The sequence below is a fragment of the Eschrichtius robustus genome, chromosome 15 (genome assembly GCF_028021215.1).
Source record: "Eschrichtius robustus isolate mEscRob2 chromosome 15, mEscRob2.pri, whole genome shotgun sequence".
Taxonomy (NCBI): Eukaryota; Metazoa; Chordata; class Mammalia; order Artiodactyla; family Eschrichtiidae; genus Eschrichtius; species Eschrichtius robustus.
In genome coordinates this window covers 53,654,573-53,678,164 of record NC_090838.1, presented here as the reverse complement: position 1 = coordinate 53,678,164, position 23,592 = coordinate 53,654,573, and the positions used below count along the sequence as shown (strand labels likewise).

General features: G+C 34.9%; 1 protein-coding gene across 4 annotated transcripts in view; it reads right to left on the bottom strand.

Annotated features, from left to right (window-relative positions):
- The window catches only part of EHBP1 (EH domain binding protein 1), a 339,544-nt gene that overhangs the window by 278,472 nt on the left and 37,480 nt on the right, over positions 1–23,592 (bottom strand). For all 4 annotated transcript variants that reach the window (XM_068564185.1, XM_068564184.1, XM_068564187.1 and 1 more), the window contains exon 3: positions 2,149–2,206. In XM_068564185.1, the coding sequence (XP_068420286.1) occupies positions 2,149–2,206 (58 nt within the window). The remainder of the gene's footprint in view (positions 1–2,148; positions 2,207–23,592) is intronic.

Sequence of the window (23,592 nt, the reverse complement as noted above, 5' to 3'; positions counted from 1 at the left end):
CAAATAAATAAATAAAGTTATAAAAAAAAAAAAAAAGAATCTGGACCTAAAAGTTATTTGACTGACTTTCAAAAATGTAATTAAATTAAAAGTATACTTAATTTCAAATATGGGTATTCTGAATTGACCTTTAATCTACAGCATTTCATTATGCTTCATAATGTTTTAAGAAAACAATTAGTATCTAGTTTCTAAAAGAGGGAAATCACTTTTTGTTGATAGCTAAAAACATTTAGGGTCGATTTCTAATGTTTCTAGTTATATTCAGATTCTTCTATCATACTTAGTGGATGGCCTAATATTGTTCCTTTTCACAAAAGCTTAAGACCCACTGAGCAAAACTGACAGAAGACCCTAAGTCTATTTTTAGAACCCCTTCTCATAAATAAATAGATAAGAAAATATTACATGTCCAAAATATAATGCCCCCAAACTACAAATGTATGCTTTGAAGAAAATGCTATTCATGAGGTAAGCAACTGGACCTTTCCTATATTGCTGGTGGGGGTATATTAAAAGTTCAAAATGTACGTACCCTATTACCCATTGATTACATTCCAAGTTATTCGTCCAAGAGAAAACATTTGTCCCCCAAAACACTTGAACAGTAATGTTTACAACAGATTTATTCACAATAGTTGGATACTCAGAATATTCACTGGAAACAAATCAAATGTTCATCAACAGATGTATAAAAAAATCAAACTGCAGTACATGCGCATGATGGAATACTGCTCAGCAATGAAAAAAGTTAACTACCAATATTCACAATAGCATGAATAAATCTCGAAAACATGCTGCACAAAAGAAACCAGACATAAAATAGTACTTTTGTATGGTTCTATTTATGTGAAATTTAAGAACAGGTAAAAATAGCCTATGGTGATAGAAACATCGGAATAGTAGTTGCCTCTAAGGATTGGGAATTGACTGGAAGAGGACTCAAAGGAAAAAAGTGATGAAAATAGTCTATATCTTGATAGGAGTGGTAATTATACAACTATATATTGATCAAAACTCATAAAATTGTGTAATTAACATCTGTGACTTATACCGTATATAAATTTTAATTCAATAAAAATAAAATTTAAAAAGATGCCCTTAAAAAATTTTAAATTCTGAAATTTAATTAAAATTTAATTTCAGTTAAAATGAATAAATTTTTCTTTATATAAGCCTACTTACGGAAAAACCAACATTCAATAAACATGCTTGTAGTTATTGTATGCTTATAAAAATATACTCACACTTACTTGTCTATAGATTGGAATTTTAAAAATATCTAGATTTGTTATTAAACATTTTAGAATTCTGTTCTGGGCTTCCCTGGTGGCGCAGTGGTTAAGAATCCGCCTGCCAATACAGGGGACAGGGGTTTCAGCCCTGGTCCAGGTAGATCCCACGTGCCGCGGAGCAACTAAGTCTGTGAGCCACAACTACTGAGCCTGCGCTCTAGAGCCCGCGAGCCACAACTACTGAGCCCGTGTGCCACAACTACTGAAGCCCATGCACCTAGAACCTGTGCTCTGCAACAAGAGAAGCCACCGCAATGAGAAGCCCATGCACCGCAACGAACAGTAGCCCCCGTTCGTCACACCTAGAGAAAGCCCACGTGCAGCAACGAAGACCCAACACAGCCAAAAATTAAAAAAAAAAATTTATAAATAAATAAATAAAATTCTGTTCCACTCCCCACAAAGCCATAAGAACAAAAAATTAAAACCTTTGAAAAATCCAACTCCTCTTCAGTAACCCAGCAATGGACTCAGATAACTCATCATTCCTTATGTGTGTCCTAACTTCATCCTCTTGGAATCTGAATAAAGTAATCCTAGGTATAATGTTGTAAGTGATATTTATTGAATCATTATTTCATGATATCCTAGCACAGAGAAGTTAAATAACTATTATGTTATTCAAGGCTACCAAATCCAAAAAAACTCAGGTAACTGGCTCCTGCTTTAGGAACTGCAGTAACAAGATTACATACAGTGCCTGATCAATCATTTTAGTACATTAGATAATAAGAAATAACCCAAAATATCAAGTAATATTTTAAAATATTCTTCACTGGGACCAGAAAAGCTTAATAATTTGACCAAAGGTCAAATTCAACATTTGGGTAAGAAATTTAGAAAACAGACAAACCTTGGAAGACTTCCTTCGGCTTCTTCTCGTCCAAACTACCACCAGTTTATCTGGTTGCCTGCCAAATAAGAAAAAGATTACGTATAATTTAAGTTATCTTAAATCAAATAATAAAATTTAGTTCTAGCGCCTTTAAAAGAATGAAAAATCATCTGCTTTAGATTACATAGAACCGTTGCACTTACAATAAAGCTCTATAAGTTATTCATATATAGATGTTGAATACAGATATGATCTAATTTAAATGACTAATATTTCATCCGCATGTTTTTCTAAAAATACTTTACCAAGTAAATTCATTAGGACAAACCAAGTAAAATAAAATACTTACACTATTTTAAAAGGAAAAGCATACATATATCTCCTTTAAAACAATACTATATTTCTAACACATTATCCACTTTAATTTAGAGAAAATAAGCATAAAAATGATACTTCCAAAATAATTTAAATCTGTGGTTTACACTACTCTTGCATCTCTGTATCTTATGAACAATGCTTATGGTTTTCAAAACCTTTTTATAATCAATCATCTCAACTATCTTCATAAAAACAATACAATACCAAAAAATAGGCAAGGTACATTCTGGCAAAGTTACATAACTCATCGAAAGTTCTGGCAAAACCAACACCGAATGAAATACAGGTCTTCTAATTCTCATACCTCTCTTCTTTATCTTCTGCCAACATAAAGTTAAAAACAAAACAAACTCACGTTTTCAGCTAATATAACTAAGTTCTCTTTAATGCTTAGGGAAAACATAAAGACTATGATTATCAGTTCTTTTACTTAGATTTTTATTTTTAAAAATCTTAGATAAAAGCTTTTTAACCAAGAAATGAATGATATTACTCATCTCAGTGACCTTCACCACTTTTCTCTGTCTCCTTCATTTTACCCTGGTATCTTTCATTATCAGCAGATGACCCGTCCTATTTAACTACCTACCTACCTACTTACCTTCCTACCTACATACATATATTATAAAAGGTCACCAGCCATAAACTCCTGATCCAGTGATTTATCTAGCAACCTGTCCAAAGAGTGACAGTTGTCTAATGAAAAATATTACTGAGGAGCTGACCCTGAATGTAGTACAGAGAAATAAAGTGATAATATTTTTAAAGAAGGTAAGAGACATAGAAGATAGATTGAGAAGTACACACACCTAATAGAAATTCTAGGGCTTCCCTGGTGGTACAGTGGTTAAGAATCCGCCTGCCAATGCAGGGGACACGGGTTCAAGCCCTGGTCTGGGAAGATCCCACATGCCGCAGAGCATCTAATCCCGTGCACCACAACTACTGAGCCTGTGCTCTAGAGCCCACGAGCCACAACTACTGAAGCCTGCATGCCTACAGCCCGTGCTCCGCAACAAGAGAAGCCACCGCAATGAGAAGCCTGTGCACCACAATGAAAGAGTAGTCCCCGCTCGCCGCAACTAGAGAAAGCCCGCGCACAGCAACAAAGACCCAAAGCAGCCAAAAATAAATAAATAAATTTATTAAAAAAGAAAGAAATTCTAGAAGTTTAGAATAGTGGGAATGGCAGAGGCAATACTGAGAAAAGGCTAAGAATGTTCCAATAAACATAGGAGTCCTTAGGTTGAAAATATATATTAACAAATAAACAGGATAAATAAAAAACTAATCTATATCTAAATACCTTGCAATCAAACTATGGAACAGCAAGAATAAAGAGAAAAATCATAAAAGAAAAGATAGTTTACCAGCAAAGGCATAATTATGCTGACAGCAACTTCTTAGCAGCAACAGCACCCAAAATACAATGAAGCTAATGATCTTCAAGTGCTAAGGGAAAACAGATGCCATCCTGGAGTTTCATATTGGCTAAACTACCATTTAAGAAATGGTTTTAGACATAAAAGACTAAGAGTTTACAATGTATATAACCCAGCTAAATACAGGAAGGAGGAGGATGCAAGAAGCAATATAAATGTGGTAAAATGTTAATACTTGTTCATTTTCGGTGATAGGACCTAAAGAAAACAAGAGTAGACAAAAAAACAAAGTAAGGTTCCAATGAAACTATTTCATCAAGGCATCTTCTAAACAAATGCAGTGTGTTTCTGATGGTGATAGTAACCAGCATAGTATAAAAAAGAAAAATGGTGGTTCTCCACCCAAGACTAAACCAGTTCCCAAAGACTGTCAGGCTTTGAAGACAACAATTGTAAAAACCAGTAGCTTGCTTTGGTGAATCTTTCCAGCGTGAGATGTTGGAAGCAGGAGCCAGATGCCAAAGTGCTAAATTACAGATGAAATAGAAGAAAGTTTCTATGAAACATCAGAGTGTTCATCTAAGAATCTGAACCAATGGAGAAACAAACAAAACCTTGTTCAACACACAGAGAAGTAGAACAGGACAAATGACATGAAGATGGGGAGCAGTATAGCAACATGACAACAGAGCTGGGCAGAGGGTATGATCAATGATGGCAGCTTAACAGCAGAGGGACTGAATAGCCAACCAGTGCAAGCTACCTTGTTTGAAAGCATTGGTGGCTTGCTGGAACACTTTACCTAGATTACTACACTAACCTTTTTACTATGTTCTCACCTCCACATTTCCAGCCCAACCTCAACTCTTAATTATATTTCTGCAATACTTCTTTAGAAATGCTATAAAGATCTTACCGATTTTCCTCATTATCCTTACTGGGCTCTTATACTGAAGGTACTACAGACTGGCACTTGAAGGTTGAATTTCACAGATTTATTTGACCTAAATAGTATTCCATTTCAGTTTAAATTTAAACTTTAAAAAACATTTCTTACTTAAATGCCTTTAAACAAGGTCCATGCTATCCAGATTACCAGAGCCTCCAATGCTATCAACTGCTTCACACCTGACCAGCTTCACTCTTAAGATAATCTTAGTCCCTGTATGCATTTGACCCTGTGACACCATAGCATGCAAGACAACATCCATATTCCTGAATGTGGTTTATAAGGCACTTCACCACCTGACTCTGATCTACTTTTCTAGATGCAAAATCTACAAATATCTCAAAGGCATCTTCCTTTCCAACCAATCCCTCAACACTTATTCAATTTCTTCACCTCTTTGCATGTTACAAACTTTTTTTAAAACCTCCTCTTTTCTCTCCTTTTCTACCTGATAAACTCTTAATTCATCACTTCCTCTGTGAAAACCTGACCATTTCTCATTTCATTCCCACTTCATCCCACATCCTAAACCTCAAGCAGAGTTAACTGTTCCTTCTACTGTATGTCCAGTAATACCCTAGACACCTCTTTTTTAATACCCTGTGTGCCCTGTATTACATTATTTGTTATTATTTCTATCTCCTCCACTAAACTGTGCTCCTTTATCAACCATATCTTATTTATCTTTCTATTCCTAGTAACTAATAAGAATCTGGTACAAGATTGAGGCTCGATGTACATTCACTACTGAACGAACCTTAAATTTCATCCAGGAGTTCCCAACTGGTTAATTATAACTGATGAGGTCCAACTAAAGCGAGTAGCTACATAATACATTCTCCCTGCAGCTTATTTGAGCTTTGCAAGCATCCTCACCTTGGCTGCACATTGGAATCTCCTGGGAAGGGAGAGTGCAAAGCAATCCCCACACCTCCCGACTTGGAACATTAGCGAGGTATTAGTTGTGATGGCAGTGAGGGTGTCTCCCCTCCACGATATTGTCCTAGTGCCACCTGCACAGTTGCCTCCACCTAACTTGGCCTCTCAGGATCTCCCTCCCCTCAACCCGTTCTGATCTGGTGTTTCAGAAAAGGGAAGCCACTTACTGTAAAAAATTAGGAAGGGTGGTCTCCTAACCTATATGCCTGAACTTCCAAGTGATGTGATTCTAAGTCATGTCCAATTTTTATAATGTCTTCACTAGAAATCAGCCCACCTTTACATTATCAGGGACAAAGCAAGGCAGAATGTTCTAAAATAAAGAACTGTGCCGTGAGTTATTGTTCTCATAGAAGAACACCAATAACCACACAACTGGATGACCACAATTAATATTTTAAGCATCCATGCTGTACTAGAAAAGAACCATTAAATATTCACTTATGTGCTCCCAAGAGGCCAGGGATAGAGCAATTGTGAGAGTTTTATCCAACTACCAAAGAACCTATATAATTTTCTATCAAAAAAGTCAAGACAACCTGATAGAGCCCAGATTTTAGAGAGAATCCAACAATCACGTATTTAACATTTCTACCCCATTACCTAAGTAACCAGGTAGCACTACACATACAGATATATAAACATACACACATATATTTATATATAGATATTTACATATATAAACATTTTATATACATACACATAAAATGTACACAGACACACTGCCTGAGTTCCACTGGAAAATTTGTAGTCTTTTGGTGGGCTTATGCAGGGGAGGAAATTTTACATTTAAAAATAAGGGACTTCCCTGGCAGTCCAGTGGTTAAGACTCCATGCTTCCATTGCAGGGGGCATGGGTTTGATCCCTGGTCGGGGAACTAAGATCCCACATGCCGGGCAGTGCAGCCAAAACATGAATGAATGAATGAATGAATGAATAAAATAAAAATCGACCTTCTATCCTACCCTCAGAGTCCTTAAATGGCAACAAGTTGAATCTGAAGGTGGCAAGACTTATCTCACACTATGGTCCTGATGCTAAATTCTGTAGAGGAGGAAGGACAGGAGGAAAATGGAAGTGGAAGCAGGAAAAGATATGAGAGCTACAATGAACCAGCTTATAAAGCAATAAACTGTATCTTTCTTTTGTCTGCAACTAAGTTTTGGGCCCTTCTCTTTGCCACTAGTGATCTACTGTGATCAAAGTAAATTTAAAGAAAAACATTTCTGGCTTAAATTTAGACTCCTTTACCCTTTCCTACTCTCGCATGTGTGTCACTTGTGTGAGGTGAGACTGAAAAGCCGTGAGAAAAATTCCAAAACCATCACTTGAAAACCAGTCTCATCACTCTCCAGAATCATAATAAGCATTCAACAAATATTTTATTGAGTGCCTATTACATTCCTGGCACTGTGCTGAGCCATGGAGATGAAAAGACAAAAGAAGACAAGCCTTGATCCTCTGGAAGTTTACATTCTAGTGGAGACAAACAATTAAACCAACTACCCAACTCCAGGCACAACCTGTGATAACTGTGGTTACTATTAGGAAATGAAATTACATGTCATTTAAAGAATATACTTTTCTGTATTTTCTACAATGAATTTATATTACTTTATGGTGGGGAATTATTTAAATGTGGGGGGGGGGAGTTATTTAAAATAAAATAGCACTTTTAAGTTTGGAATTACATATGAACAGACAGAATTAAACGATTAAATTTTAAAATTTCATTGTATTTATTTTTTTATTTTTAAACTTTTTATTTTATATTGGAGTATAGCCAATTAACAATGTTGTGATAGTTTCAGGTGCACAGCAAAAAGACTCAGCCATACATATACATGTATCCATTCTCCCCCAGACTCCCCTCCCATCCAGGCTGCCATATAACATTCAGCAAAGTTCCCTGTGCTATACAGCAGGTCCTTGTTGGTTATCCTTTTTAAATATAGTAGTGTGTACATGTCAGTCCCAAACTCCCTAACTATCCCTTCCCTCCATCCTTCCCGCACTGGTAACCATAAGTTCATTCTCTAAGTCTGTGAGTCCGTTTCTGTTATGTAAATACATTCATTTGTATAATTTCTTTTTAGATTCCGCATATAAGTGATATCATAGGATATTTCTCTTTCTCTGTCTGACTTACTTCACTCAGTATGACAATCTCTAGGTCCACCCATGTTGCTGCATTATTTCATTCTTTTTTATGACTGAGTAATATTCCATTGTATATATGTACCACATCTTCTTTATCCATTCCTCTGTTGATGGACATTTAGGTTGCTTCCATGTCTTGGCTATTGTAAACAGTGCTGCAATGAACACTGGGGTGCATGTATCCTTTTGGACCATGTTCTTCTCTGGATATATGCCCAGAAGTGGGATTGCAGGGTCATATGGTAGCTCTATTTTTAGTTTTTTAAGGAACCTCCATACTGTTCTCCATAGTGGCTGTATCAATTTACATTTCCACCAACAGTGTAGGAGGGTTCCCTTCTCTCCACACTCTCTCCAGCATTTATTGTTCGTGGATTTTTTTGATGATAGCCATTTTGACTGGTGTGAGGTGATACCTCATTGTAGTTTTGATTTGTGTTTCTCTAATCATTAGCGAAAAATTTCATTGAATTTAAAGACTTCTCAGCTGAATTAATCTGTTTTCTAAGTCAATAGAAGTGGAAGAGGTGTATTCTTTGTCTTAAGTTAACAGAAATGTTCCCTAAGGTCTGAGCTGGCCATAGACAAAATTTTGAAAGAGGCGCCACTTGACTCTGCAGCCCTCCTTTACCTGCAGCCCCTCCAATCTCTGGGGCATTCTTCCTTGGGCCTGCAAAGTCAGTATGGCACTCCATTACAGGACCCAACAATAACAATATGACAAATGCTTTTCAGATCACTAATTCTCTTCTATATCAATTAAAATCCCCCTTTCTCCAGGGTAAGTATCTTAGGAAGGTAGTCAAAGGAAGGAAAACTGGGGAAACAATTTGTATTAATTTAGGAGATATGAATTTGTAAAAGAAGGCCCCTCAAAGATGACATAGTACAGAGGAGAGAATACTAGACTGGAGGTTGGGAAACTTGTTTTTCCTAGTTCTGGCACGTAGTGACCTTAGGAATGCCTCTCCATTTCTCTGAGCCTATTCCCTAATTTGTCAAATGAAGAGATTGCACTAAGACCTCAGCTAGTTCTAAAACTATGATTCAGTGACCGTATGATTAAATGACTCAAACTGGTTAAATATTTTGTGGTTTAAAATGAAATGAGATAGCCAGGACATGGAAGCAACCTAAGTGTCCATCAACAGATAAATGGATAAAGAAGATGTGGCACATATATACAAGGGAATATTACTCAGCCATAAAAAGAAATGAAATTGAGTTATTTGTAGTGAGGTGGATGGACCTAGAGTCTGTCATACAGAGTGAAGTAAGTCAGAAAGAGAAAAACAAATACTGTATGCTAACACATATATATGGAATCTAAGAAAAAAAAAAAAGGTCATGAAGAACCTAGGGGTAAGACGGGAATAAAGACACAGACCTACTAGAGAATGGACTTGAGGATATGGGGAGGGGGAAGGGTAAGCTGTGACAAAGTGAGAGAGTGGCATGGACATATATACACTACCAAACGTAAAACACATAGCTAGTGGGAAGCAGCCGCATAGCACAGGGAGATCAGCTCGGTGGTTTGTGACCACCTAGAGGGGTGGGATAGGGAGGGTGGGAAGGAGGGAGACGCAAGAGGGAAGAGATATGGGAACATATGTATATGTATAACTGATTCACTTTGTTATAAAGCAGAAACTAACACACCATTGTAAAGCAATTATACTCCAATAAAGATGTTAAAAAAAAATGAAATGAGAAATTAAAGAATAGGGTAAAGGATTTGTGGCATGGAGTCCTTTGCCTCCTGTTTTCTGACAACCTAGAGGTAGCTAATATTACCACCTTTGAATAATATTATGAAAGGGGAAGTAGTATCTTTTAGCAGAGCAGTAAATGGACCACCGAAGATTCAGACTCCCTGTCCAAAGCACAATGTTAAACCTGGGAGATGTTGCAGGAAGCCCCTTGTCCCCAACCACCACCACCATCCGCAGCATGCTGACACTGCGATGGAACTACATGATACCTCTCACCACTGGTGTCGCTTCTGGAGGAGAGTGGATAATGAATGAGTATATCTTCTCCACACCAGCTGAATGGAGAGGATTCCAGAATGCAAAGGAGGGCAGAGTCATAAGATAAAAGGTGTATGGGCTCCTGAATGACCACGTGGAAGGCCAGTCAACCTCTCTAGACTGAAAAGTGAGCAAGAAATGAACTTTTATTAGGTCAAACCGCTTTGATTTTGGGGTGTGTCTGCTACAGTAACTCCTCAACATATAGAAAATTCAAAAGACACACATACATAACAATAAAACAGTTGCTGCCTTGTAGAAGCTTACACTGCAAAGTGCTGAGACCAAATTTAACCTTTTTATATCCTACTGGTTTTCACATATATGAAATTGATGTTTCCAAAGATAAAAGACAGCTAAACCTCAGAACTTAGTAATTAATATGTATGCCTTTGAGCTTTTCCTAAATTAAAAATAAGGAATCATGAGCCTTTAGAACACAAAAAGTACAGCATATTCCTCTCACCAAAGAATACAGGATATGCTTACAATGAGGAAAAGAGAGCTCACAATATTAACCCTGATGTTAATGTGAATAGGTACTTCACTAAATAACAAGGTTATTCCTTTTAGGGGAAAGGGCTCTTAGCCATAACTGAACATTTCATGGTGGGATGCTGTGAATATTGAAACGAAAGGGGGAAAATTGTCTTATCACAGAAATACTCTAACTTAACTATTTCTCAAGTAATTATTTTTATCCTTCAGTAGGTACATCTGCCTCCTATTGTACTATCACTGCTTGTAGCTCCAGTTAATTATACTCCTTTATGCTTACTTCACAAGAGTTATTTAGCAAGCTGTAATAATTAATTCAATAGGAAAAAAAATTCTACAAGACAAGGTACACATACACAGGATATATTTCTTTTCTGTAAAAATGAAAGGACAGTTCTAATAATAAGAGATGTAAATCTTTGTCACTCAAATAAAAATATTTTTTTAAAAAATTATATTTTGCCTCTTCCTACCATCTTTAAAATATTTTCACAGAGTGATTGCTTTTGGTTAAAAATGTATAACTGGTGACACATATGGACTTTCGCTGACAGGGATTCTTATAGCTATGTATTTAGGAACAGCACCATTCAAACTGAGGAAGTGCAGTTTGACAAACTTGAGCTAAGTAAACTTTCTGAGAGGCCATCAAAAAATACACACACATGTATATATAATTTTTTTGCTATACTATTAAACAGTATAAAGGGTTTACAATTTCTAATATAAAGATATTTGAGAGAAATAGCGTTATAATCAATCACTGCTGTATCATGTGTGCAATACTGATCTTCCCAAATAATACTTCCTACTTTCTTTACTGTTTTATAAAATCACCCATGATGCTTCCTTTAATTTAGCGTATTACTTACTACTTCTTTTTTTCTAGTCCTGTTTGAACAAGCCTCACATGTCACTCACATAAATATTAATATTTCCAAGTCATGTACCGGGCTTCCTGGAAAAGAGATTAGTAGAAAAAAAATAGGATACATCACTCAGACCATTCCCCAGCCCTCCTAAACAATCATATTCACCATTTTCTCTCAACACAATTCTGTAATTGCTGCAATTTTGTGTTTGGATGATTACATTTGTCTGTCTTGTTTCTATCTGACTTTAAGGTTCTCAAGAGTTTTCCTGGTATTCACAAAGCGTTTTCCTGGTATTCACAAATCATTTACTGGGAGGGAGGCAGGGAAACAGAATATCATGGATAAAAAAATCATACGAAGGCAGACAGATCTGGGTTCCCCTCCTTCGGGTTTTACCATCTAAGCCTCAAGATGTTCCTCATCTGTGAAATTAGAACCTCACAGGACCAATGTAAAGATCTGTTAAGATAATGCAAATAAAGTACTTAGATCAGTGCCTGTCTTTCAGCAAATTTTCAGATAATGTTAGCAACCATCCTGTGTCTATGCTTCCAAACAGCTTTGTATAGTCTCCCTCTTAAATGTGAACAAACAAAGGATCATCTGAGGAAAGTTTCTAATATAAAAGGCAAGTGGCTAAAAGAGAGAAAAAAGAAACTTGAAAGAAACTGAAGACATTATCACTAATATCCTTGGAAATACAGAAGATATTGTACCCATGAAAAATATAAAAGGAATATTTAAAGAATAGTAAAGAAATCTGGAAATTATGTTATATCATCCTTTTTCATTTAGGAAAGTAAAAATTGAAGAGTTTGAAGATAAAGTTGAGGAAATCTTCCAGATCTAGAATAAAGTAACAGAGATGTTAAATGGGAGAGAAAAGACTAGAAATTTAGATCAATCAAGAGGTTAAAAGTCTCACTAATTTCCCAAGATGACAGTGAAAAAAGGTCTCAAGATGTCATCTATGCCACAGGCCTAGAAAGAAATCATTCCAAAGTGGAACAGGACACTGGAAGACGCCAGGAGAAAAAGGAATTGATGAGTCACCAATGTTTAACTGTTTTGAGAGGGATATTGAGAGGCTGACAGAAAAATCTGGAAATAATAATGATATATACAGAGGGGAAAGGGGAAAAAAAGTAATTTTTAACCCAAGAAAAATCAAAAGAAAGAAAATGTAATCATAATACCATAGCACTCAATGCAAACAATACTAAGTCATAACAATGAATTCTGACCTAGCTCTGGTAGAGCTGATTGGAGACTAGGAAGGATGGGGAAAGGGAAGGGTTAGTGTGCTTCAGGGAGGAGGTGGTAGACAGCTAAACCCTCACCTACCATATCAAGAAGCTAATAGATAAAGTCTAAAATCAAAAGGTTAAAAGAAAAAGTTGAAAGTATGTTGTTGAACAATGAAATACCACTTCACACACCTATCAGGAAGACTATATCAAAAAGATAGATAATAACAAGTGTTGATGAAGATATGTTAAAATTGGAACCCTTACACATGGCTGATGGGATTGTAAATAGTATAGCTGCTGTGTATAACAGTTTGGCAGTTCTTCAAAAAGTTAAACATATGGAACAGGATAGGGAGCCCAGAAGTAAACCCACATGCTTACGCTCAATTAATCTATGACAAAGGAGGCAAGAATATACAATGGAGAAAAGACAGTCTCTACAATAAGTGGTGCTGGGAAAAATGGACAGCTACATGTAAAAGAATGAAATTATCAATAGAACATTCTCTTAACACCATATACAAAAATAAACTCAAAATGGATTAAAGACCTAAATGTAAGATTGGATACTATAAAACTCCTAGAGGAAAACAAAGGCAGAACACTCTTTGACATAAATCACAGCAATATTTTTTTGGATCCGTCTCCTAAAGCAAAGAAATAAAAGCGAAAATAAATAAAGGGGACCCAATTAAACTTAGAAGCTTTTGCACAGCAAAGGAAACCATGGACAAACTGAAAAGACAACTTACTGAATGGGACAAGATATTTGCAAATGATAAGACGGATAAGGGATTAATATCCAACATATATGAACAGCTAATACAACTCAAAATTAAAAACAAACAAACAACTGAATTAAAAAATGGGCAGAAGAAGTGAATAGACATTTTTCTAAAGGGGAAATGAAGGTGGCCAAACAGGCACTTGAGAAGATGTTCAACGTCGCTTACTAATCATCAGGGAACTGCAAATCAAAAACACAATGAGATATCACCTCACACCTGTCAGAATGGCTATCATCAAAAGGAACACAAATAACAAATGTTAGCAAGGATGTGGAGAAAAGGGAACCTCCCTACACTGCTGGTGAGAATGTACATTGGTTCGGCCTGTGGGAAACAGCATGGAAATTCCTCAAAAAAACTAAAAACAGAACTACCATATGACCGAGCAATTCCACTCCTGGATATATGTAAAAAACAAAAACACTAATTCTAAAAGATATGTGCACTACAATGTTCATAGCAGCATTATTTACAATTGTCAAGATATGGAAGCAACCTAAGTGCCCATCAACAGATGAATGGATAAAGAAAATGTGGTATATATATATATATATATACACAATGGAATAGTACTCAGCCTTAAAAAAAAGAAAGAAATTTTGCCATTTGCAGCAACATGGATGGACTTGGAGGTCATTATGTTAAGTGAAATAAGTCAGAGAAAGATAAATGATATCACCTATATGTGGAACCTAAAAAAATACAACAAACTAGTGAATATAACAAAAAAGAAGCAGACTCACAGATATAGAGAACAAACTAGTGGGGAGAGGGGAGAGGGAAGAGGGGAGGGGCAATACAGTGGTAGGTGATAAGAGGTACAAAATATTAGGTATAAAATAAACTACAAAGATATATTGTACAACACAGGGAATATAGCCAATAATTTATAATAACTATAAATAGAGAATAACCTTTAAATATTATCAATCACTATACTGTACACATGTAACATATAATATTGTACAGCCACTATACTTCAATTAAAAGAAACAGAAAAAAATAAAATTTTTTTAAAAAGTTAAACAGAGTTACCATATCATTCAGTGATTTCACTTCTAGGTGTATACCCAAAAACTTGTACATGAATGTTCATAGCAGCATTATCCATAACAGTCTAAAAATGGAAACAACTTAAATGTCCACTGACTGATGAACAGGTAAACAAAATGTGGTATATCCATGCAATGAACTATTATTTGGCCATAAAAATGAATAACATACTGACACTTGTTACAACATGGATGAGCCTCAAAAACATGCTAAGTGAAAGAAACCAGACACAAAAGGTCACTTATTGCGTGACTTCATTTATAGGAAATGTCCATAATAGGCAAATCCATAGAGACAAAAGTAGATTATGTTTGCCAGAGGCTTGAAGCGGGAAACAAAGATGGGGAATGACTACTAATAGGAACAGGATTTCTTTTTTTGGCGATGAAAATATTCTGAATTAAATAGTGATGATAGTTACACAATGTTGTGAGTACACTAAAAGTCACTGAATCATACATTTTTAAAAGGTAAATTTTATGGTATATTAATTGTAACTCAATAAAAAATAAAGAAAACAAAAATATGTTACTGAAGAATACAGAGTACAGCACCAGAAGAACTAACAGGTTTGAAAGTGGTTTTCTGTAGGGAAGGAGAGTCAAGGTGGGGCAGGGTGGGGCAAGGAACTGTTGCTTTCTCTGTTATAAACTTTGCAGTACTCTTTGAATTTGTAAACCATTTAAATATACCACTTTGTAAAATTCAACCTTAAATTTTTAAATGATGAATCTTAATTACAAAGAAGAAATTTGGGCCCAGAAATAAGCCCATGAATATATGGTCAATTAATTTATGACAAAGGAGCTAAAGAATATACACTGGGGAAAGGATAGTCCTTTCAATAAATGGTTTTGGGAAAACTGGACAGCCACAATCAAAAGAATGAAATTGAACCTCTATCTTACACCATACACAGAAAACAACTCAATTGGACTAAAGAATTGGACATAAGACCTGAAACCATAAAACTTCTAGAATAAAACATACAGGGTAAGCTCTTTGACATCAATCTTGGCAACGATTTTTTAGATATGACACCAAAAGATCAAGGAACAAAAGGAAAAATCAACAAATGGAACTACATCAACCTAAAAAGCTTCTGCACAGCAAAGGAAACTATCAAGAAAATATAAAGGCAACCCATGAAGTAGAAGAAAATATTTGCAAAATCATATATCGGACAAGGGGTTAATATCTAATATATACAAAGAACTTACACAACTCATTAGCAAAAAAAAAAAAAAATCCAGTTAAAAAATGAGCAGAGGAACTGAACAAACATTTTTTCAAAGACATACAAATGCCCAACAGGTACATGAAAAGGTACTCAACAACACTAACCATCAGGGAAATGCAAATCAAAACCAAAAGGAGATTATCACCTCTTACCTGTTAAAATGGGTATTATCAGAAAGACAAGAGATAACAAGTGTTGGCGAGGATGTGGGAAAAGTGAACTCTTATACACTGTTGGTGGGAATGTAAATTGGTTCAGCCACTATGCAAAACAGTACGGGGATTCCTCAAAAAATTAAAAATAGAACTACTGCATGATCTAGCAATTCTACTTCTGGGTACTTATCTGAAGAATACGAAACACTAACTCGAAAAGATATATGCGCCCCAATGTTTATTGCAGCATTATTTACAATAGTCAAGATACGGAAATAACCTAAGTGTTTGTCAACAGGTGAATGGATAAAGAAGATGTGGGGTGTGTGTGTGTATCTTCTTTATATTATATACACACACAATAGAATACTATTCAGCCATAAAAAAGAAGGAAATCCTGACATTGGCGACAACATGAATGGACCTTGAGGGCATTATACTAAGTGAAATAAGCCAGAGACAGAAAGATAAATACTGCATGATCTCATTTACATGTGGAATATAAAAGCATTGGACTACTCACAGATACAGAGAACAGACTGGTGGTTGTCAGAGGTGGGTGTTGTGGGTGAGGGAAATGGGTGAAGGTGGTCAAAAGGTACAAACTTCCACTTATAGGATAAATAAGTTCTGGGGATTTAATGTACAGCACAGTGACTACGGTTAACAATATTGTATATATATATTTTTTGTCTTTTCATGATCAGCTCTATTCATGTTCTGTGCCAAAGCATTTAAATACCCTGTGCTACTCATTACATAATGTGGGTGGTAAAAGAAAAGAAGCCATCCTTAATTCAACATGTTATTCCTAAAGCGTCTATTCCTGTCAGTGCTGCAAAGATACAATTAATTTGTATAACCCAATATCCTGAGGTTGAAACACAAAGCACACAGAGCAAAACATTCTCTTATGGAAAGAGAAAAATATAAACTCTGCTTTATGCAATTGCCCAAAGCTATTTTAAGTAAACAAAATAATTTTAATTAACAAATTATTCTAGTAAATCATTTTTATGAGATATAACTTTTTAAATGAGATATAATTGTCATATAACATTATATTAGTTTCAGATATGTAACATGATTCAATACATATTGTGAAATGATCACCACAATAAATCTAGTTAATATCCATCACCATACATAGTGACAAAAATTTTTTTCTTATGAGATTTACTCTCTTAGCAACTTTCAAATATGCCATATAGTATTATTAACTATAGTCACCATGCTGTACACTATATCCCAATGACTTATTTTATAGCTGGAAGTTTACCTTTTGACCACCTTCACCCATTTCACCCACCTCTGCCTCTAGCAAACACCTATCTGTTCTCTGTTTCTATGAGCTCAGTTTTGTTTTGTTTTTTAAAGATTCCACATATAAGTGAGATCATCTATATTTGTCTTTCTCTGACTTATTTCACTTAGCATAATGCCCTCAAGGACTATCCATGTTGTCACAAATGGCAGGATTTCCTTCTTTTTATGGTTGAGTAACATTCCTCTGTGTTTATGTATGTGTCTGTGTGTTTTCTTTATCCATTCATCCATCGATGGACACTTAAGTTGTTTCTTTATCTTGGCTATTGTGAGTAATGCTGCAATGAACATGGGGTGCATATATCTTTTAAAGGTAGTGTTTGGTTTCTTCTGATAAATACCCAAAAGTGGAACTGCTGGATTATACAATAGTTGTTATTTTTAATTTTTTGAGGAACTTCCATACTAGTGGCTGAACCAATTTACATTCCCACTAACAGGGTACAAGAGTTCCCTTTTCTCCACATCTTCACCAACACTTGTTATTTCTTGTCTTTGATAACAGTCATTCTAACAGGTGTGAGTTGATACCGCACTGTGGTTTTGATTTGCATTTCCCTGATGATTAGTAACGTTGAGCACCTTTTCAAGTATGAGTAGGCTAACAATACTGTATTGTATTTGAAAGTTGCTAAGACATTAGATCTTAAAAGTTCCCCTCACCAACATTTGTTATTTGTTGACTTTTGATCATAGCCATTCTGACAGTAGTGAGGTGATATCTCACTGTGGTTTCGATTTGCATTTTTGTAATGATTACTAATGTTGAGCATCTTTTCATGTCTGTTGGCCATCTGTATATTTTTCATAGAAAATGTCTATTCAAGTCCTCTGCCCATTTTTAAATCAGATTGTTTGTTTTTTTGATATTGACTCAGGTGAGTTCTTTACATTTTTTGGATATTAACTCCTTATCAGATATATCATTGGCAAATATCTTTTCACATTCAGTACGTTGCCTTTTCATTTTATTGATAGTTTCCTTCACTGTGCAAAAGGTTTTTAGTTGATATGGTCCCATTTGTTTATTTTTGCTTTTGTTGCCTTGGCTTGAAGCGATTTAGCCAAAATTATACTGCTAAGACCAACACCAAAGAGCATACTGCCTGTGTTTTCTCCTAGGAGTTTTATGGTTTCAGGCCTTACATTTAAGTCTTTAATCCATTTTGAGTTTATTTTTGTAAGTTGTATAAGAAAATGGTTCAATTTCATTCACTTGCATGTAGCTGTCTAGTTTTCCCAACACCACTGATTGAAGAGACTCTCTTTTCCACTGTAAATTATTGTCTTCTTTGTCAAAAATTAACTAACCATATAAGCATGGGTTTACTTCTGGGCTCTCTACTACATTCCATTGGTTTATGTGTCTGATTTTGTGCCAGTAGCATATAATTTTGATTACTATAACTTTGTAGTTTAGTATGAAATCAGGGCATGTGCTGCCTCCAGCTTTGTTCTCAAGGTTGTTTTGGCTACTTGGGGTCTTTTGTGGTTCCACACATATTTTAGCACTATTTGTTCCAGTTCTGTGAAAAACGCTATTTGTATTTTGATAGGAATTGCACTGAATCTGCAGATTTCTTTGTGTAGTATGGACATTTTAACAATATTAATTCTTCCAATCCATGAGCACAGTATTCGATCTGTGTTTGTATTCAATTTTGCTCATCAATGTCTTATAGTTTTCAGAGTATAATTCTTTCACCTCCTTGATTAAATTTATTCCTAGGTATTTTATTCTTTTTTGATGCAACTGTAAATGCGATTGTTTTATTTCTCTTTCTGATAGTTCATTACTAATGTATATACAGAAAGGCAACATGTTTCTGTATACTGATTTTTCAGTAAAGTTGCAGGATACAATTCATTTATTAGTTCCAATAGTTTTTTAGTGGAGTCTTTAGGGTTTTCTATATAGTATCATGTAATCTACAAATAGTGATAGTTTTACTTCTTCCTTTCCAATCTGAATTCCTTTTATTTCTTTTTCTTAACTGTTTGCTGTGGCTAGGACTACCAATACTATGTTGAATAAAAATGGTGAGAGTGGGCATCCTTGTCTTTTCCTGATCTTAAAGGAAAAGCTGTCAGCTTTTCATCACTGAGCATGATGTTAGCTGTGGGTCTGTCATATATGGCCTTTATATTATGTTGAGGTACATTCTTTCTATACCTATTTTGTTGAGAGTTTTTATCATAAATGAATGTTGAATTGTGTCAAATGCTTTTTCTGCAACTATTGAGACGATCATTTGATTTTTATCCTTCGTTTTGTTAATGAAGTGCATCATGTTGATTGCTTTGTGGATATTGAATCCTTGCATCCCTGGAACAAATCCCACTTGATCATGGTGTATGACCCTTTTAATGTATTGTTAAATTAAGTTTGCTAACAAGTTTGTTGAGGATTTTTGCACCTATGTTCATCAGAGATATTGGCTTGTAATTTTCTTTCTTTTTGTTGTGTCTTCATCTGATTTTGGTCTAGGAAAATTCTGGCTTCACAGAGTGAGTTTGGAAGCATTCCTTCCTCTTCAATATTTTGGAATATTTTGAGAAGGATAGGTATGAACTTTTCTTTAAATGTTCAGTAGAGTTCACCTGTGAAGCTGTCTGGTCCTAGACTTTTGTTTGTTGGAAGTTTTTTGATTACTGATTCAGTTTCATTACTAGTGATTGGTCTGTTCAGATTTTCTATTTTTCCTAGTTAAAAAAAAATTTTTTTAAAGAGACTTTCTAATTGGAAAAATGCTGGTGATGGAGTACAGGGACTTGGAGGAGAATAACTGTATCTTCAGGATCACCTTATAATGGGGCATAAAGAGTAGCTAGCCTCCAGAAAAAAAGCCCCATGGCTGAAGAAAATGCCCAGAAGTATTTGCTGCACAGTAAAACAGAAAATAATAGCACTTCTTGATGACTTTCAGGCACATAAATAACATCTATCAATCAGCAGTCTGGTCCACAGCTTAAAATAACCCAGTTCAATACAGTCTAGTTATGGCCAAAGAAAAACAGAGCTGTGCTATTTTCAGCTGTAGCCCCACCAAGAAGTTGGGTATGTTACATATATCCAATAGTCCAGAGACGTGTATCTATTTCTAGGGCCAAAGATTAGCAACAACCAGGAAGAACTAGTTCCCCTGGTACTAATGACCTACCTTATATGCACCTCACTTAGCTGGAAGGGAATTCAATTTTTCAAATACAAAGGAGATACCAGCTCTCTACCCTATAGAATTATTATTTCATTATCCTTTTTATGCCTTACTGCTGCCTAGAGAATAAAATTCAAACTCACTTAAAGCTTTCCATTTGACCTCTACCAATCTTCTCGCCTAGTTTCCTACATTTTATGCTGCAAACAAATGACACCAGTCATTGTTCCAAAACATGACCTGTATTTTTCCTCCTGTGGCCTCCATGTTTCTAAATGTAATAAATATTTGGGCGGGGGGGGGGGCAGTCCTCATCTTATCTGATCTCTTAGCAACACTGACATTTGTCCATTTTTCCCTCTTTGTGGGGTTAGCCTCCTCTACCTGGCCAGGCAATATTGGGAAGTTTCCAAAAATTGGCCATACTCTTACCTTACACCATAATCAAAAGTTAAAACAGATAAAAAATCTAAACATAAGAGCTAAAACTATAAAATTCTTAGAGGAAAACAGAGATCAAAAGTTTCATGATGTTAGATTTGGCAGTGATTTCTTGGATATGACAAAAGCACAGGCAACAAAAGTAGATAAAGTGGACTTCATTAAAATTAAAAACTTTTGTATATCAAAGGACACTATAAATAATGAAAAAGCAACCCACAGAATGAGAGATAATATTTGCAAATCATATATCTCTTAAGGGATTAATAGCCAGAATATGTAACAAACTCCTCCTATAACTCAACAACTACAATACATACAATAAAAACCCCAAATGAGAAATGGGCAAAGAACTTGAATAGACATTTCTCCAAAGAAAATATACAGATGGCCAATGAGCACTTGAAAAGAGCCTCAATATCATTAATCACTAGGGAAATAAAAATCAAAGCCAAAAGCTGGTTCTTTGAAAAGATCAATAGAATTGATAAACTGTTAGAATGATCAGGGAAAAGAGATGACACAAATTACCAATATCCAGAATGAGAGAGGTGACATAATCATAGATATTAAAAGATAAAGAAATGTTATGAGCAATTTTATGTCAATAAATTTGACAATAGATGAAACAGACAAATTCCTGAAACACACCAAGCTCACTCAAGAAAAAAAATTAGATGAGCATAGTTCTCTAATCATTAAAGAAATTAATTTTGTAGTTTAAAGCCTTCCTACAAAGAAATCTCCAGGCTAGATGGCTTCACTGGTGAGTCCTATCAAACATTTAAAAGAAAAATAATACCAGTTCCACACAAACTCTTCTGGAAAATTGAGCAAGAAGAAATACTTCCCAACTCATTCAATGAGGCCAGCATTATCCTGATACAAAAACCAGGCAAAGGCTTTATAAGAAAACAGAAACAAAAAGAAAACACTACAGAAAAATATCCCTCATGAACACAGATGTAAAAATACTAAATAAAATTTTAGCAAATCAAATCTAACAAAACATTAGAGGGATAATATATCATTACCAAGTTGGGTTTATCCTAGGAATGTAGGGTTCCCTTAACATTAAAAAAATCAATCAATGTAATTCACTATATTAGCAAACTAAAAAAAAAAACCGTATGATAATCTCAACAGATATTTAGAAAAAGCATTTGATAAGATCCAACAACCATTTCTGATGAAAGCTCTCAGCAAACTAGGAACAGAAGAGAACTTCCTCAACCTACTAAAGAACATCTACAAAAAAACCTATAGCTAACATCATATGACTGGTGAAAGATGGAATATGTTCCCCCTAAAATCAGGAACATAACAAGGCTCTCCATTCTTATCATTTCTCTTCTGTGTTGTACAAGAAAGGCTAAGCAGTGCAATCAGGTAAAAGAAGAAATAAAACATCCAGATTAGCAAGGAAGGACTTAAAATGTCTTTATTTGGATGATATGATCTTTTATGAAGAAGACCCAATGAAATCTACTAAAAAAAAAAAAAAAAAAAAACCACTAGAACTAATAAGTGAGTTTAGCAAACCTGCAAAATACAAGATAGATGAACAAATATCAATTCTATCTTTATATACCAGAAGTGAAAAATCAGATATAGGAATTTTTAAATATTTTTACAATATGAAAAACACTACTTAGGGATAAATCTAACAAAAGATGTGAAAGAAAGTGTAACAGTTGATACACTGAAAATTACAAAGCACCGTTTAGAGAAAGTAAGACCTAAATAAATGGAGAGATATACCTTGTTCATGGATCTGAAGACTCATCAGTCTTCCCCAAATTTATCCACAAATTCAATGCAATTCCAAAAAAAATCCTTGCAAGCTTTTTTTAATAGAAATTGACAAGCTAATTCTAAAATTCATATGGAAATGAAGTTTTTATGATGCTTTTTTAGAGTATATACTTTTTATAAGAGAAAGACTTTATTAAGATATTTACCGTTTAAAACCGACACATTTAAGATCAATTTTCCAACATTTCCAGGACATTTATGATGCACATTTAACCTCTAAACTGGGATATAAGGAATTGTATCTTATTTCCTTTACCTATAGATTCTCAAATAGTGAGTCTATTATATGAATTTGTAAATTACTTTTGACAATGTTTATTGCCTATATTTGTGTTTTCTTCTATTTTACAAATGCTTAAAATGTATATTTTTATAACAATGCATATATTCCTTTCCTTCATTTTCTAAAAGTCACCCACACTCTCATTATAACACAAATCTAATTGTAATCATACTATACACAAATGTGTGTCCTAGTTTTTCACTATATGATTTGCCATAAGTTGTATGTTCTTCTAAGGTGCTATACAGAATCATTTAAATATACTTTGATTCTTGTGAAATCATGCACATAAGAATAAAAAAGTACAGGAAATACTAAATAAAAAGTATAAATCTCATTTCTTGGACCATCTACTGGCTTTTTACTAAAACGTGTGTCCTTGTGTGCCCCAGTATTTCTTCTTTGCCCATCCTTGATGCCCCAGCCTCTACCTCTATATCATCATTTTCACATTTTCAAGATTTGTACCCTGCACATTGTGTGCTATTATAAATAAGTATTTTGTGTTTGGCTAAGAGTTATTTTGTAAATAGAAAACAAATATCTAGGGCCCACAATATCAAATATATAACTTTCACTCAGAATCAAACAGCACTCAGACATAGAGAGACATATTGCTAAATATATACCACTTGACGGAAAAAAATGGATTAATAAGAGGGGTGAGAAAGAAGCAAGAGGAACACATTCTTTTTTATTGACTATATAATGCGTTTTTACCTTCTGAGATTAATCAGC